Source organism: Petromyzon marinus, chromosome 2, assembly GCF_048934315.1.
Source record: "Petromyzon marinus isolate PM22_M1 ecotype Great Lakes invasive population chromosome 2, UKy_Petmar_22M1.pri1.0, whole genome shotgun sequence".
NCBI lineage: Eukaryota > Metazoa > Chordata > Hyperoartia > Petromyzontiformes > Petromyzontidae > Petromyzon > Petromyzon marinus.
Window position 1 is genome coordinate 18,728,230 of NC_133668.1, and position 18,615 is coordinate 18,746,844.

The 18,615-nt window shown below is 44.2% G+C and overlaps 1 protein-coding gene and 1 long non-coding RNA gene across 4 annotated transcripts in view; both read left to right on the top strand.

Annotated features, from left to right (window-relative positions):
- The first annotated feature begins 657 nt into the window (after window positions 1-657).
- LOC142925582 (uncharacterized) lies at window positions 658-8,477 on the top strand. Its single transcript, XR_012942551.1, has 2 exons — window positions 658-828; window positions 6,151-8,477. It is a non-coding gene; the product is annotated as an uncharacterized LOC142925582 (long non-coding RNA).
- Window positions 8,478-13,331: 4,854 nt separating this feature from the next.
- The window catches only part of RBM33 (RNA binding motif protein 33), a 56,119-nt gene continuing 50,835 nt past the window's right edge, over window positions 13,332-18,615 (top strand). For 2 of the 3 annotated variants that reach the window (XM_076071091.1, XM_076071092.1), the window contains exons 1-4: window positions 13,332-13,478; window positions 16,306-16,387; window positions 16,632-16,671; window positions 17,306-17,391. In XM_076071091.1, the coding sequence (XP_075927206.1) occupies window positions 13,364-13,478; window positions 16,306-16,387; window positions 16,632-16,671; window positions 17,306-17,391 (323 nt within the window). In that variant the 5' untranslated portion in view covers window positions 13,332-13,363. Of the gene's footprint in view, window positions 13,768-16,305; window positions 16,388-16,631; window positions 16,672-17,305; window positions 17,392-18,615 lie in introns of all 3 variants that reach the window. The other variant, XM_032960116.2, reaches the window with a different exon arrangement.

The window sequence follows — 18,615 nt, forward strand, 5'->3', positions numbered from 1 at the left end:
CATCATCACCCCCCATCACCTCCCATCATCACCCCCCATCACCTCCCATCATCACCCCCCATCACCTCCCATCATCACCCGCCATCACCTCCCATCATCACGCCCCATCACCTCCCATCATCACCCTCCATCACCTCCCATCATCACCCCCCATCACCCCTCTGGTCGCGTGAACGGCCTCCGCAGAGGCCGCACGGGAGCGCCGCCTTCACTACAATTTCACAGGCGGTCAGCTGACGGACAGCCTCAAACAAGAGCGCTCGCCATAGCTGGCCGATCACAGAGATCACGCAAAAGGGGGCCACCCCGCACCCATCTCCCATCCCACCGCCGCCAGCCCCCCAATCCCCAACCCCCCCCCTCCCCACCATCTCCTCCCCCTGGACTCCCCCGATGCCCGCCCTTTGCTCCTCTGTTCCACACCCATCTGCCCACTAAAGTGAAATATTCCGGGTTTTCATTCCGAGTGTCACTTAATCCTATTAACATCATACAAGTTAAGGCGAGAGTGGCTGAGTTAATTGCGAGGCGCCTGATACGCGGTCTTCGTCGATGATAATCAGCGCTAGATACAGAGAGTATGGCGAAATGAGTCTATTCATTCGAACTCAAATTTGCCGTCGATTATCTTTGTTCCGTGGTGATTTGTGCGTGCGATAGGAGGAGCAGCGGCGGCTACGAACCCGTCGATCCGAGTTCGATTCGCTGCCGCAAGCTGACATCAGGTGCCAATCGCCAGCGTGGCGAGGTATGGTCAAACGGGCCCCATGAACAACACGGCTTGGGGAAGCGTTCGTCCAGCAGTGGATTTCGTCAAAGCCACTTCTGGTGGGTTTTAGTCCTGGGCAGGTTGTTTCATCATCCTACAGCACGGTGATCAGTGCAGCAAGTGAGGGGGGTTTGTGCAACGGTCGCACCTCCGATTAGCACGGTTGGCCACTACGTATGGTGCGAAAGAAGTTCAACATAAGCCGTTGTCAGGAATCTATACGAGGTCACGGAGTTCATCGCTAACCACTGCCCCAACGCTCCTCTCAGGGTGCTTCGTACGCAAAGACATGTACATTTGCATAACTGGACTGATATCTGAACTTGATAGCTATTATATTCTTGGTTCTTTCGGTAAAGTCACGTAGAAGGGAAACAATAAATAATACAAATATAAAACGATAAAATTATCACGACGTTTCGACTGCAACACAGGCAATCATCATCAGAGAAAATGTTCTTGCTGTGGTTTTCACACCTGATGATGATTGCTTGTGTTGCAGTCGAAACGTCGTGAGAATTTTATTGTTTTATAATGTTTATTATTTTATTGTTTCCCTTCTACGTGGTGACTTTACCGAAAGAACCAAGAATATGAATCCCTGCATTCACGAAAGCTTTAAATCAAAATTTGATAGCTATTGTATAGTAACATGCCAACACAAAGCAACGTGCCAACAACAACATGCCGCAGATGATTTTTTTCTTTCTTTCTCATGAAAAACACGGGACACTGGTCACAGTACGGGGTTGGTGAAGGAGGGGCGGAGGGGGGCTCGCCGCTGATGTTAAACCTTGGTCGGGAGTCGAACTCAGACGAAGAGGCTCGGTGGCACAGTGCTCTATCACCTTTTCTGAATTGTTAAAGTGTACCTATTTGGAGGGCTGTATTAAGGGTGTAACGATGCAGCATCGATTTAATATAGATTGACATTTCTCACGATGTATGCGTATAACCGCATGTGTAGTGCGTATGAATAGACTTATTTCTATTCGTATACGTTGCGTTGGGATTCGTGTTTCTAGGTGGAACGGTGGCGCAGTGGTTAGTACACTGCGCGAGCCCACAATAACGGTTTCTACAAATGCAACATTGCTTTCTAAAGAACATCCCAGCTGCATTTGCATAGCGCCCCCATATACAAAGCGGCGCAATTGACTCTCCAGTTGCCTTCTCTTTGGCTGGACAAAACGCACCCGCTCCCGATATGGGATTGCATTTCGCCCCGTAATTTCAATGGAGGACTCTGGCCAATAACAGCTGGTAATCTAACAGCATTTGGTTAACAAGCCTGACTCTGCTGATGATACCCCGACGGTCGAAACCGGTCCAGAGTTTGCTTTGCGTAAACATATGCTGATTGAAATATATTGGTCTGGGAAGGCAATAATAATAATAACCTCAACACATTCGTTTATATCACTTTGGCCTCAAAAGGAAAATATATAATAGGCGACGTTTCGGGCAATGGCCCTTCTTCATTGCACGTACATCGAGAGCCCAGAGAGGTGGACTGGATTCAATTTGGAGACTGCACTTTGCACCACGGGGCCTGCTAGGAATGGAATAAAACAGCTTTCTCACGAAGTTTTGACATTTCCATATGAATATTTGCGCATTTGTAGCTAATGCGTAACAGACAATCCCTTCGATCAATAATAATGCAATGTATTTCTAAATAAACTCCTCTGTATAAAAAAATAAAATGATAAAATATTGCTGGCACGTTCCTTAATAGGCCAATGGACTAAAACCAATATTTTAACTGAAATGAGCAGACCTTCACGTCCTATGCATTTAACAGGTCCGTCGGTCTCTCTGGACGTGACGACCTGCCAGTCAGCCAGCCAGCAAAACTTGTTTTTCTCATATAGTAGTACGATATGATGATGGAGAGACAGAATAGAATGAATTCTGCGTAAACACTACTGTATTTGATTTATATACACACATAATATGCGCGCGCGCGTGTGTAAATGTGTGTTGTGTGTGTGTATATATAGGCGCACTCAAATCTCCATGTGCCTCCTTCACCGCCTCCCTCCCCCTCGGGCCGGACAAAGCGGCTCGTTTCCCACAGCTCTTGCCGGGAAGCGTCGCTGTCACCCGTAATGAGATGGGGGCGGCGCGCCGCGCGGCTTCCCCTTATCTCGCGGACGCGCGGACCCCGCTCGGCGCCGATTAAACGCACCCCGGCCCCGACCGACCGACCGACACAGTCGTTTCCTGACCGCGTTGTTGTTATTATTATCATCACCCAGGGCTCCCAATCCCCTCCATTCACCCCGAGAGCTCTAATCTCTTGACCCGGGAGGGGTGGTTGGTGGTGGTGGGGTGGGGGAAGGAGGAGGTTGGGTCTCGCCCCACAGAAGAGTCAGGTCAGCCGCTAGACCCACCCCACTTTTCCACATTGATTAGCCCGCCGCTGCCAAGTCTAACTTGGCAGCGGCGAGCTATCCGCGTCTACCTTTCCTGCGCGGCCCTCCGAAGGGGACGGCTGATGACAATCGATAATTGCCTTTCGGAGATTACCGACGCGGCGCGAGCTCTACCTATGGCTCTTTAAGCAAGTGCGTTGTGCGTGGTGATACAGCCCCAGTGGCTACTTATGCGCCAGGAATTGCAAATTAGGTGTGTATGCACGCGCGCGCGCGTGTGTGTTTATTGCACGTTGTCCATGTGCGGGGGAGTGGTGGTGCAGTGGTTAGGGCATTGAGTTACGAACCAGGCGACCCCCGCCAAGCTCGATCGGCGAATGTTATCTGAGCCGGTCGTGTGCTTCCCCTAGGTCGACTCGGGCTTTAATGAACAGTGCTTTTTGTAGACATCGGCACTGGGGAGACAAAGACGGCCGGGCATGGGTTTTGACTAAATCCCTCCCTCGGGCTCCGTAGCCAGCCTTCATAGTTGCTTGCTAACAGCCCCTGCCTCAATAGCCAATGTGAGCTACGCAGGCGATCTTTATCTCTACATGTGTACGTGTGTTTGTTTTTTGTAGACTGAGTGTCTTTGTGGTCGATGTCTGTATCAGTATGATTGTGTTTCTTCTGTGCGTCTGTGTATGTGTGCTGTAGTGTGTGTGGGGAGCGGTGGTGGAGCGGTTAGCGCGCCACGCTACGAACCTGGCGACGCGAGTTCGATTCCCATTGACGGCCAACACCAAGTGACGATTATCTGCACCGGTCCTGAGCCTCCCCTAGGCCGACTAAGCCTCAAATGGTGGTGCTGGCCACTCACCCCCTCGTGTGCCGTGTCGGCCTTCATAGATACTCGCTAACAGCACTTTCCTCAGCAGTCTGTTAAGGCTATACGGGGGATCTTTATATTCGTTTCAGTATGTGTCTGGAAGTAAGCAATGGTCATCCTATTGAGAGACTGGTCACCACAATGGGCATTTGGATTTTCTTCCGCTGGCTCAGGATCATCGTCAATGGACTTGATCTCCGCCTCTGCATTTCTCATTTGCACAGGGAGATATTTTTCCACGAGGATTCGACCAGAAGCAGAATTGAGCCTGGATAATTTATTGGACAGATGACCTCCCAAGTACAAAGAGGCTTGTTCTAGGACTACAGAGCTAGATGATTGGCAGCAGGTGACAGATGCAGCAAAATGCATTACTCTACTGTGCGTTTATGCCTCCACATCCATGTTACAAACCTTTCCCAACCCACATTTACGGGCGTGGTGAAGTATGGTCAACCCCCCCCCCACCCCACTATCCGCACAGCGTGGGGAGGCCCTCATCCAGCAATGAGTTGACAAAAGGGCCGTTCACGTACATGACTACTTTATAATACGTATGTAAGTTCGCGCGTGAGGATACGTGGGCCTTGTCATCTCTTACAAGTGACAGGCGTTTGTCGGGCGCACAAGGAGAACACAATACACGCACGGTGATCGCAGGCTTCAATAGTCTGGCCCGTCTGTATGCGCGCGGGCGAGACCCATTTTTATTATAATGACCTCATGATAAGCCGACATCTACGTATGTCTAATGACTCAAAGGTTTTCGACAGCTGTGATGCCGCATTATAATCTTGCCGCTATTTTGTGTACAGATATGCGGGTGTATGTTTATAGGTACAACTGCAGATAGTTCATGTCATGTGCATGAAGTAAAAGTACAGAAATGCGGTTAACGCTGTGTGAGTTCGTTTTAAATGTCAAACCCTTTTTGGTAATTTTGCCTTTTGCCAAATAAATTCCTGCCACGTTTTAATAGAATCAAAAGGAAAACTCACCACGTTCATCATATATATTGGCTTTCAACAGAAAACATATCCAGCAGGCCAACGTTTAGCGAAATGGTCCTCCCTCAGAGTAGAAACATTATGTAGTCTGTTTCTGTTATTATGCGATAGTGGTAATGATGAATGTGGTGAATTGTTATTAAAAAAATGATGTGCTTGTGCACGACTGCCAATGCAGTCCCTGAGTTAATTTACAGTATGCAGTGTGGGAAAATAAAACCACATAGCAATGTTTAACCATGGCTTACTGATGAGTGGTAACAGCACAAATACTGCCCGAGTCTGCTGTAGCTCAATTCTCAGCCAGCTGATACAATTTTGTAAAATGCCCCAGTGACGATAGCAAATGCAGTGATGACGACATGTGATGTCATATGACCCAGACTGGCCGGAGCAAGGTTATAGGACAATTCATTTTTATTGGTTAATTAACCCTTAGAGGAATAAACATGTTTGGATGGGAACGCAACAGTGTTAACAAACTTCAAAGCTCACAACAAAGCCCTTTATGGCTCCTTGCGTCACAGTTCTAAGTCAATCGGCAGATTAACGTTGCCCTCCTCGTTTCCTACTTGGTTCCCATTATAGCTGAATTACTGTTAAGGAATGCGAATTTTTTACAAGATAATATACTTCATCGCTGATAACAGTTTTAAAAAATATATCCTGAAAAGTTTTGCATTTCCGTATTGATGTACGGTATGTGGAACGTTACACAACAATGACTGAACTCTGCACATTTTTACACGACCACGTTTTTTTCTTGAAGATTTAGATGAACGAAAAATGGATCTTGTGTAGATGGTTACTGCTCGTAAACTTTACTTAGCAAAGTTTATTGAGATAATATTTTCATTTGCAGGGGAGATCTAAAAGAAAATTATTCCATTGTTAAACCACAAAGGATACATTTTAATTTTCGATTGAAAGCTTTCGTGACTGCAAGGATTCATCTTCTTGGTTCTTTCCGTAAAGTCACGTAGAATGAGAATAAAACAAGAAAACAAAATAAGACAATAAAATTCTCTCATGGTAGTTTGTGCGGTCGGGGTCTGGCGTGTTGGACGGGCCGGGCCGGTTGGCCAAAGTAATCGGACAACCGAGGAGATGGTGTTGTTCTGCCCGCAGTTTTCGAGCCCTTGACGGCGGGGAAATCCCGAGGACCCTCCACACGCAAGGGACCACCGCCGAGGGACCTGTCGGCCTCGCCCGCGCCATCCGCCGAGAACATCGACCCCTCCGTTCCCGGAGCCGAGCGATCGTTGGCCGTCGACGGCCATATTCCCACCCAGGGTGCCGGCCCGGCATCGAGGACTAGGTCAAGGGGGTTGGCATTCCGTTGACGGGTCGCCCTAACTTGTTGCGTTGTGGGTCGTGGAAGCTATGTTGTCTCAGAAGAAGAGAGTTGTATCAATACCCAAGTGTACATAGTCACTCGCAGTTACGTGTTGATTTGTTCTTGGACTTTATTCATAATAAATATATAGAAGACAAGACGGCGTCGCTGAGAGCTACATTACATATGTATCAAAAGGGATGATAGGGGAATTGTAATTGTAACCTTCTAATTGTGAGCCGAGTGCCTCTAACCTCAGTGCCAAATAAGTAGATGACATCTAACAATAGTCCAATGAGTTACATCTTGGTTAAAGCAGTGTTAAAACGATAAATCAAATTTCCATATGTATATGCGTCTAACACAAAATGGCCGATGTGATTTAGCAAACATATTTTTTGTTTCATTTCGAGAAACATGTTACATTATTTACTTTTACACTTCTTTTTTTATCATGTGCTGCCACATCAATGTGCATTGCTCATTAGATCCACAGGCAACGGGTTGTTTGCAGTATCTTGGCCTAAGAAGGACGTGACAATTGTATTGGACATGGGGTCTGTTCACTGCAAGTTACTGGAAAGTTGTTCCATTGCAATCTATGCGATTCTCGCAATACGGTCACAGACACCAACACATCCTGCGTGTTGAAGCATATGGACGATATGTACGCATGTATGTTGAATTTCTTTCATACTGTACATCGCCAACCGAGCTAATCGGAGGTTCGATATTCATGCTGCATTTGTCTTTCACCGAGCAAGTTATATCAACGATCCTACACGAAGCTTACATAAAGAGTCAAATCAAGGCTCCATAAATTCCAGTATTTTAAAACGTTTCCTGATCGACGAACACATTGTGGGTTCGGATCCCAGTTTATGGCCAACTTGGCCCATCATTCCTCCAAGGTCGATACAATAAGTACCTATTGGTAGGAATGGTTTTCCTACAGGGAGATTGATCATCGCTATGAGATTGTTAATAAATAAAACGTTGTTTGGGCAGGACACATTACTCGTGGTCAAGACTGCTGTCAGAGTGGAAGCCAAGGGGAGGAATGCACCTGAGGGGACGCTCTCCGCAGAGATTTCGTGATGAAAGGCAGTGCGTGTACATGCAGCTCCCATCGATGGATTTAAACTTTGCAGGACTGTGAGAGATTGTCACAGTTTGGGAATATCTTCATTCAGCAGTGGAGTGATCATGGATGATGATAGGAACGTGACAATTTCATGACTGGCTTTGTGGCTGCAAGTGGAGATGCTTGCTACGAGATTGCTTGTTTGAGCAGGGGGACACTTTGGGCCATGGGCCACCACCGCCTCCACCACCACCATCATCGCCACCACCACTACCACCGCCACCACCACCCAACAAGTACAACATGTTGCGCACATGTTTGTGTGATGGACATTGGTTGGGTCCCACGAGAACAATCTACATACGTCCATAATTCAATTAGGTGGCTAAACCTTCTACGATTTCATGCAAAAATTCCACGAGCTAAAATGTACTCAATAGAATTCATCTGTCTGCAGCACCCGGCGTTTTTCTATTGCCGTTTTATTCCCCAGACCGATCCTTTCGGGGCTCAGGTCGCCAATCTAAATAGGGACATAATGCCCTGGGCCCCCGCTGTTCACACCACCATTATGGACGGCTGTCGCGAGGCCATTCTGCCCAAGCTCAGGGTCAGTGCGGCCGCCCAGGGCTCGTTCCGCTCTGATGCCGCCCCATTCTCCTCCGCCTGGGATGACGCTGGGAAGGCTGAATGCTCATGAAACTGGCTGTCTGTGCCTCACCATTATGGGGCTGTATCCTGTGCTAAGGGTTTTTTTTTTCTGGCCGCTGATGCTGCATCGGCATATTTTTGAGTTAACGTACACAAAATAATGGACTCCAAGTGAAAAAGGTATACAGCTCCCAGGAATATAAAATATACTTTGCCACGTATACCATGTTCTGCTTATTATAGATCAGCCAATCATCATCGGTGCTTGATAAAATCAGTATTTGTAAGACATTATGGACAGATTGGTCTCTGAAATGTAAATGTGGAAATTCTGCTTTTTCTATAAATGTGTGCATCATTGTGCCAACTAAATTAGTAACGATCGTCTGGCTTGTACTATATCAGAACATCACACGGTAGATGTGGCCGTCTCCTATGTCGGGTCAAAGTTCATTTCTCAATGTGACTCCGGTCTCCGATCTCAAGCCACGGACAACCTATAGTCAGTCCATTGCTGGCTTCAATCATTCGCCGGCAGGATTTCAGGCATTTACCAGGCTACTGTTTCACTCACCAAGCTCGACTTGAATCGAGAAACGTTGCTGATCAGCTTCTCACCAAGCGACAATGAAGAAGATAATCGAATTGTGTTGCAGTTCAGAAGCAGTGGTGTTCAACACACTGCCCCCCGCCAGTCCCCGACAATCCGGTTTGATTCCTGACCATGCACAACACCATGAGCACGTGGTATCTGAACCTGTACTCAACCTGCTCTCGGTCAATTCAACCTAAACATTTATAACAGGAGTGGGGAGACAAAGCAGAATAGTGTACATTGTAAAGTGGCTTCCATGTGTGCTGTGCTGGCCATAATAGATGTTCACGAACAGCACTTTGCCCCAAGCCTCTAGTAGTCTATGGGCCAAAGCATAAATCGTTACATATGTATGTATGTTGAACTTGTTTCGCACGGTACGTAGCCAACCGTGGTAACTTTAATCATACCGATTTATTTATGTGGCTGATAAGAGTTAATTATTGAATAACCCACTCATGTGAAACGGCTATCACGTTATTCACCGTTCTTTGTCATATAAATAAATGTGAGTATCTAACGTTATGCCAACTAGGTGGTACCAACACATAAAATATCTGGTCCTGGTTCATGTACTATCGGGTTAAAATGGGGTTTTACTATTACTGGATGAACGAATTAAGACAAAATATTTTGACATAAACCCATATTTCGATTTAAAGCTTTCATGACTGCAATGATTCATCTTCTTTGGTTCTTTCGGTAAAGTCACGTAGAATGAGAATAAAATAATAAATTGATAAAATAAAATAACACAATAATATTCTCACCAGAATATTATTGTGTTATTTTATTCTCACCAGAATATTATTGTGTTATTTTATTTTATCAATTTATTATTTTATTCTCATTCTACGTGACTTTACCGAAAGAACCAAAGAAGATAAACCCATATTGTTAAAATGCTTAGAATACTTGCTGTCCAAAATATGCGTTTAAAAAAAATATTTGCCTAAAATGTTAAACCCATGTCTTTTTTTTACTATCAGCATAAATGCAAAATGTATGAGCCGCCGAATGATGATCATTCATAATACAGTTATCACTTTATAATTGCAATTAATTTTCATTGCAAAGGAATATTACCATACTAATATGAATTCGTGTTTAAATAACATAATTTGTAAATATCTCCTTCATGTCACCACACCTGCTAACGCAACAAATTACTGGCAATGACCCAAAGCAAACAATGGAACCAATTCAGTGTGCGTTGTCCAAAAACCGAACGCATTTTGCAAAACAAATTTACGCAATTTATATGAAAATTTCCGACCTCGTCCAAATAATGCCAATTTTGGTGGCCAATTCTCATTTAAAATTCTGGTATGAATGAGATTATATGGGTTGTTTTTATAAACGTAAATACGCTCTGGTGTTTTAATATATTTTATTGCACGTGTTGTGATGGTTTATCCACTGCTGGATAAAGGCCTCCCCAAGAAACCGTCACTACCTCCCATGATACTCTTTGGGTCTTTACCGAAAGACCCAAAGAGTATGAATTCCTGCAGTCACACAAACTTTAAGTCAACACCTCCCATGATCTAACAATGTAATAATCCATTTAAAAACAATGCAATAATCCACCTTGCACCGCTCAATGAACTGATGTAATTGTTCAGTCTCCTCGGAGGACATCAGCTGGGATGCATTCTATTTTCTTGGCTCAAAAAAGTCAAAGTGATCTCATCAAAATTAACATTTAGGCAGTGCTCATCTCCTGTTTAAATGCATGAACCAGGAGTGGAAATGCCACATTACTATGGCAAGGGGAAAGTGTCTCCATAGGCCAACCACTTTTGATTCCCTGCAAAGTGGTGCTGATTTTGACCCCAGAGAGATGATGGGCTGAGCCAACCACCAACCAAGATTTGAATTCACAACCTTCGGTCATGATCCCTCCTAGCGACGTGTGATGCCCAAACCCACTTTGCTTCAAACATTGGATGATGAATTCACTTGCGCGTGTTCTCTAATCCGTGAGCTCTTTATGCCTCTCAGTGTAATTCTAAGCTGGCATCTCTCTATGCACCTTTGTGCACTATTCAGCTTTTGTCGTAGATTTTCGTTCGTCACCGACAATAGCAAATAGTACATGTTGAGTAAAGTGTTTTAGGTGCGTCGGTATGTTCATTTTAAAGCCATTTAACCTGCTCCCTTAGCGTAAAGAAACAAGTTATATCCATCCATATTTGCCTTTGGGTTAGGCCAAGCAGTGTTGTGCCAACTTTCTTGTCAATAACCCTCCACCATCCGACTAGATTTGTCAAGTTTACAAATATATCGCTGCATAAAAAATAAACACAATTTATAACGCGCGCATATTTCGCGCATCAGGTGCAACGTTCAAACGAAAAAACGGACGCGCGGAGTCAAGAGCTCAAAGTCCCTCGCGTGCCAACACGAACGAGCGAGACAGCCTTGAGTTGCTGTTTGACGGTGGATGACAATTGGGATTCTGCCGCCTGTGTGCAAGTACATGGGAGAGAGTGCAACGATGGAGCAACGCCGCTCAGCCAGGATAGTCGGTCCGGGTTCTGGTTTTTTAGACGTTCTCCGCAGGGGTTTTGCGGCAGTTTGCTGCGGTCAGTCGAGTGAACATGATTGAGGAGGTATAGCGCAGGGCCTTGTGATTACGGCTCGATGACACAGGATGGCGATTTTACACTGGATCATGAAATTGATGGAGAGGCAGTGCAAATATTTTTTTTTAGCTCAGCCTTGGAAGCTAGAAGGTCACATTTAATGTATCAATGTTGAACTTCTTTCGCACTGTACGTAGCCAACCGTGCTAATCGGAGGTGCGGGGGGAAGGACAACAAACGAAGCACAAATATAATTTAATGGCAAAGCGGGTTGTTTTGGAACCGCTTAAATTTGTTGAGGTGTTTTTTTTCTGATGTCTCAGCAAGCATGATGCCGCAAGCCAGAGTACACTTGCTGTGGCTGCAGTCAACGTTGGGCGGGATGTGCTACAAGGAAAAGCTTTGAGATGGTGTTGAGGACGAGATGATGCCAAGGATTGTCAGATGATCTCGGAGACCGATGATGGAGCCAGCGCTCAGTATTTTGTGAGCGAGTGACACCCTGGTGATCCGCTGCGTGCTGCCTAAGCACCTCCGATTTCCCCGCACCGCCGAATACCACGGTTGGCTACGGTGCGAAAGAAGTTCAACATACATAGTTTAACATGTAGGCTTTCGCGACCAATGCATACATAGGACATGGGCTACGGGTGTATCTGGGTTGAACAGGAGGTGATTTTACCAATAATTTGAGGTGCAATTTACGAGGTTGGATGGGCCGTGAGTGGAGGTTATAGTGGAATATGCGTTGGAAGGGGAGGGTAAATTACAAGGCATGACTACTATGGGGCCGTCCATAAATGACGTCACGCGATTTTGGCCGATTTTTGATCCCCCCCTCCCCCCCTCGTCACACGGCGTCACAAAAAGTCAGAACCCCTCAAATATGACGTCACAAAGCTCTGCCCCCCCAAAAAATATTTCCATTTTGAAAATAAAACATGCTTCAAGTCACTTGAAACTATTGTCATTGTAGTGCATAGTCTTGGTTCTTTCGGTAAAGTCACGTAGAAGGGAAACAATAAAATAATAAAAATATAAAACAATTATTGTAGTGCGTATTTAATGTGGCGCTGCACTCTGATGTTGTAGAAGAAAACACGTATTAAAAAGGAGGCGTTGGAAAGCTGAAATTTAGCATAAAATTCACTTGAAAATATTCAACGTCTAACTAAAACTGCAGATGTTCAGAATATTAGATGGAAATTCTCCTATAACTATAAAATATTTAAAGTAATTATAACTATGAAAGAAAAGACTTGAAACTTTGTAGTAGAACGAAGCAAATTGGAGAGTACAATTATAACAATCACATATTCATTCCACAGAATGAAAAGCCCTGGTAGAATTATTAAAATCTAAATGTTTAACAACAATAATTACATTTTTTTTACAAAATGTATCCTCCTCCATTCTCCCATGGAGAAGCAAAATGCTCCTTCATGGAGTAAATAAAAGGTGACCTTAGTAAATTTAAACAATCAAATAGTTAATAATGAAAATTAATCAAAATTAGTGTTGTTATAACAATTGTATTGTTTTTATATATTTAAAGTTGCGCATTTTAATGTGACGTCACATTTCTCACCCCATCCCCCTTTCCCCCTCGTCACACATCGTCACAAATGTCTGACCCCCCTCCCCCCACCAAAACCCACGGGGACCTGGTTACACCAAAATAAACCTACACCCTCCACCCAAAAAACAAAAGACCTTCCGTATTAATTGAACCGACTTGTAATCTGCTGGCGTTGATTCCCACATGGTCGATTCGATGCACGCATGGTGAGCATAATGAATCGATTTGTTTACATGTTGAATCGAATCGATTGGGATAGAGGCGGAGCATTGTGGGGCCGGGGTAAGGGGAGGGGGGTTTGGAGATAAAGGGCGTGGTCTAGACTAAGGGGCGGGGTGATGGTGCGGAGGTGGAGGTAGAGGGTGGGAACAACCCTTTGATGGGCGTGGGGCGACAATTGCCCCGTACCAAGCGGCGGGGTGGGGCGATGAAAGGAGTAGGAGGGACTAATGCAAGAGGCAGGGCTTGAGAATAGTTGGGGCGGGGTTAGATGATGGGGCGGGGTTAGATGAAGGGGCGGGGCTCCTGCTCCGGCTACCGCCGGCTCTACCCACAATGCTCTGCACACCCCCCCCCTTCGCTCGTAGCTTCGCCGCCATCTTCTCCACAACCGTCGTGTACAAGTAAATTTTACTTACCAGAGATACCTAAGCGACAGTATTCGCTTCGGCTGCACGTGTTTTTCTTTTTTTTACTTAGAATGCCATGCGACACAATTTGTCGTCGAACACAGCCCGCGGCCCATTAGGTTGGGCCTACCCCATTGGGCCGCACCCCTTCACTCCTGGCCGTTCCTGCCGGCTCGGGCTCCGTAATCCCCGCGGTGCTTCTAGGCGAAAACGAGGGCTCGGCCTAGCTCTGTGGCGTGCGTGGACAGCGGCCGCGCGGCGTCTTAGAGCGAAACTGGGCGAGGTAATTGAACTTGTTTTAAAAATTAAACACTTGGCTTCGCAAAAAGGGGCTTTTACGGTATTCATTTCAGATAGCACGTTTTATATGAACAGCTGGGAGGTGCTTGGAAGAAGTGTTGCCATTGTCTCGCGAGACTGGCCCTGCCAAATGTTGCAATAATAACGTGCTATTGTTTTGGCAGGTTGCAGTGTTATATTTCGATATATTCTTAAATTATAAACCTGCACGTGTATTTTCCTTAAATTCCCTGCTGGATTTTGGTTGTGGGATTTCACGCCGACATCGGTGCGATGGATAAACGCGGAAGCATTGAAGTACAGCACAACATTGTATTTTTGTGCACTTCCCTCCGGGCCCACCACGTAACCATGCGAGCCCTTTGACATTTGTTTGCGCGTCCTAGTCTCCTTGGTTCAATTCTGCTTGGCTTACGAAAAGCGACGAGGCCGGGCACATCTCCGTTGATTTGGCCAAAGGGCCAACATTAAGGCGTTACAAAAAGGTGTTAAATGATGCAATGCATACTATTTAAAAGTGTTGAGGCGTTACTATTATCAGTGTTACATCGTTGGATTGGCGTTCCATTGTTAAAATTGACACCAGACGTGATCATGTGCTTGCTGTTTAAGCACCAAATACTGTATGCACATTTTTATGTTTCCGCCAACCACCCCTTGCCATGGGAACGTAGAATTATTCGCCAACAGCTCATGGCCTTCCAAGAGGTCAGATAGGTGACACCCCCATTTATTGCCTTTTTGAGTAGGGAGACACATTGGCAGAGTGGCTATGAAGACGCACTTGTGGTTAACCGGTAGTCCCATACCGTAGGCATTTTGAATGAAATGCCTTGCCCTCAATGCATCTGCACTGTATTCACGTGAAACGGCTTGAAATACAGTAATATCGTAAAATAACACGTCAGCATCGCTATTTTCTACACCTCGCGGTGAGGCGATGGACCCAGGCGTTATCACCCGCTATAGGACAGCTACTGGCGTCCGTCTCTTGGCCCACCCCTTCACTCATTTCTGCCATTCTGTCACGGGGCTTCTTCATTGGTTTTTCTCTCCAGCACTCTATAGTATAGAGTGGATTTTTTAAATTAATTTTCTGTTTCTAGCTCTAGCAATAGCAATTATAAAACATCACATTCTACATGTAGCCTTACTTAAATCGTGATGTTTTCACCTGCTTATTCAGCTCGCCAATTGCTGCCTAGATTATTAACGCAGCCACATCGCCTTTTGAAACTTAGTTTCAGGAGATCGGCATTATGCCTGGTGTGGGGTGCCTTGTGGTCCTGTTCCAATCAGAAACCAATATGCCAGACTCCTACAACTAAGTTTCAAGTCACTGGACCAGAAAATGTGAACATAAATGTTCCCAGTGCCTTCAGGGCTTTTGAATACATGCGCAAACGTCTATATTTTCACCGTTTTGTTTAAAAGCAGTCATGTCATGTTTCCATGGTTTTAATGCAGTGTAGATTATTTATAAACAGATTAGTGTGATTAAGCGTACGATTCTTTGGTCATTATTTCCTATTTACAGTTCTCCATTACTGTATGATTCCAAAGTAACTTGGTTGTTGTGTTGCATGCTTATAATCCACACTTTCAAGGTAGGGTAGGCTAATTATCCAAATAGCCACATATAACAACATTATTCCCCTAGGGCTATAACGTGGTTAGTGAATGGTATTAGATTTTTCTGCACGTTTTTGGTTGTATGGGTTTTTTTGTGACCTCCAGCTTTCTCCATAAATGAAAGTAACCACGAAGAATTGTGCAAACTCGCCAAGTAGAACTAGCCAGAAAATAATATTAATACTCAGTGAGGCGTTTCTCTCCCGATAAAGGACATTTTTATTTTCACCCTAAATTCATACTTGAAAGTCTACCTGCTCATGAGTAATGGGCCATTGCTCACTTACGATGGCAATCCTGAGCCAGTCATCTCAATTCTAGTTCTGGGCAGAGATCAATATATTCCTAGGACATAATCAATTTGCCAAACCAAGTACTAGTACTCATTTGCCTAGGACCAAATCAACCTGAATAAAAACCGATTTTCAGATTTCATACTTGGAATAGTACTTGAAAGCGAAGACTGCCTTGGAATACCAGGTGGTGTATGCTTGAGCTGCGAGGAGTTGAAAGTACAATGGATTTTGATTCTATCTTCCTGAACTTGGAATGTTAAATATCTCAATGCAGAACCATCATGAAAGTCTGCAGACTCACTTATGATCTCTGGTTTTTTTTTATCAGTTTGCTGCGATAAGGCCTCAACACGCTTTGTCGGTTATGGGGTTTTTTGTTATTATACTCTGCACTTGTTTGCGCATGTTGTTCAGTGGCAAAATGCAGGGCATTTGTTTTCTAATTAGATCAATTACAAAGGGGTGATGGATTAAATCGACCATATAGTTTGCAACTTTGCAATTGAGTCAAAATTTCTACCTTACAAGTTGGCATGACTGAAGTACCACACGTGTCAGTTGTTTGAAATGATTTCTTAACACCCGTGTTTCAGGGATGTCGGCTGAAGACTTTGAATTGGAGAAGCCCGGTTCGCAGCGCCTGCGTAGGAGGCGGGCAACCGATGACTGGGATAGGTGAGTGTCTTTGAGGACTGCCAATGGGTTCGAGCTCCAGCTACTGTGAGTTTATTATGCTGGGTGCATGGTGACAATTGGCAAGTGTTGGTTATTGCGCTGAACTGTAGACACAGCAGTTTGGGTTGGAAATAAAACAATGATTTTTTTCACTTTGGTTTGTTTTAGCATGTCTACGTTTGACTATTATAATATATGTGGCATGCAATGTTTTGAAGGCTAATGGTCTGCGTTTTGTTTTCAGTGATGAACTATTGAGCGATGAAGAGACATTTAATACTAATGTGAGTATCCGCTAATCGAATAAACAACCCAAAAAGAGCACACCTTCTGTCTTGCAGACATTTTCCTTGGCTATGTATTCTACTTTGTCAGACACCAGATTGCAGCTTTGTTCAAGAGAAAAAATAGCATTACAGGCAGTCCCTGCTTTTACGACAATCTGTTCCTGGAAACCCCGTCGTAAATCGGTTTGTCATAAATCAGACTCTATTTTCCCATAGACAGTAGAAATGGTTAAAACATCACTTTCCGGTGTGTTTTTCCTTTTTTCAGCCATATTTAACAGGGTTTAATTGGTAAAAATCCAAGTCGCATCGGAAAAATGTGTTTGGAATCATGTCGAAAGATGCATTGTATATCAAGTTTCTACGCTGTGAGCGGATTCACAGTGTCAATTAAATGTCGTATATGTGGATTGTTATAACCTGAAGACCTGAAATAAGACTTGATTTCTTAAAAATATACATAGAGATGCAATACTTTTTATGTTTCTCTCATAGAAACCGCATTACATGTGGTACATGGAATGTTTGCCCACATAATTTCGAGTGCATTCTGTACGAACGCAAAGTCACATCCTATCTCCGCATTGAATGAAGAATAATACATAAATGCCATCTCGTATGTTTTTTTAAGGGCCCGGCAGGATTACTGGGAAGTAATGATGAGGAGCTCAATGAAGATCTGCTCCTGGAGAGTGATGAAGATGCTGAGTTCAAGGGGTGAGTCGTTTTCACCACCTTAAAATCATTTAATGCTGTGTTGTTCATTCATGTACTCTGGGTATTTCTGTGGTGTTAATTTTTACTGCACTTTAATTATTGTGCTGGTCTTGGTCACTTTCACGTAAAGAGTAATTTTCTGATGAATTGAGCATGGAACGGTGTTCTTCTCTGTGGGTGCTGTTAAATTGGCGGACATTACACTTCACTATGGCAGTGGCATTCTCTCTTTTGAATAATGACTTAATCAGAATTAAGAGTTACATTATAATGTTAGGCCGAATGGTAATGGTTTTTGTTGGGTAGAAGATTCACGTCTTGCAGACACTCGACAGAATGTAGAGTAGCAGACATTGAGAGCACTTGTGCACCATTTGAACAGGCCGTTGATCTTTTCATGGAAATAACTAGGGCTCAATTTAAAAAAACACATTTGATTTGTCAGTTCAGATTATGAGTTACAAACAGCATTGAATGTGATCGGAAGTTAATTTAAATTACACCAAAGATATTATTTTGGTTATATCTTAACAAGTGTTAATTAACTCCTATAAAGTTCCTTTAAATAAATTGACACTGGTCAATTATGCTTCATGCCAATAGAAGGCAGCACGGAAAGCTAGGTGTTGTATATTTGTATGGACATTTAAGTGTCATTGAGGGTTTGTGTATTTACACCAGGTGCTCCAGATTACTATCACATATAAAACACATTGTTTACTCATGTTAAACATTATATTATGATTTCATTTGTTTAGGGTGTGTTAAAAAAAGTGAGTTACATTAACAGGCTAAATATCTCACTAACACAGCCACCGTGCTCGTTTTCCTCGATGTGGCGGTGGCTTTCGTTTTTCTTACATTGAGATGCTAATCTCCCGCAATACAATGGCCACCTCCACAGCTTCGTCGTCGTGGAGGTAGCTCAGCTCACCGATCTAACATTTACATAAACATTTCATCTCTAACCCTGCCCACTTCGCTTATGACCCTTGAGCTACACCCATCTCAAACCTTTTATAACATCCTGCCTCAGCAGCTCTCCTGCTATATTTGTTCACCTGATGATTGCTTGTGTTGCGATTGAAACGTCGTGATATTTTTATTCTTTTTCTATCTACGTGGTTTTACCGAAAGACCCAAAGAATATGAATATAAAAAAGTATCAATCAGATCCCAAACAATGCAGATTTATTGGTTGAGGATAATTTTTTATTTAAACCT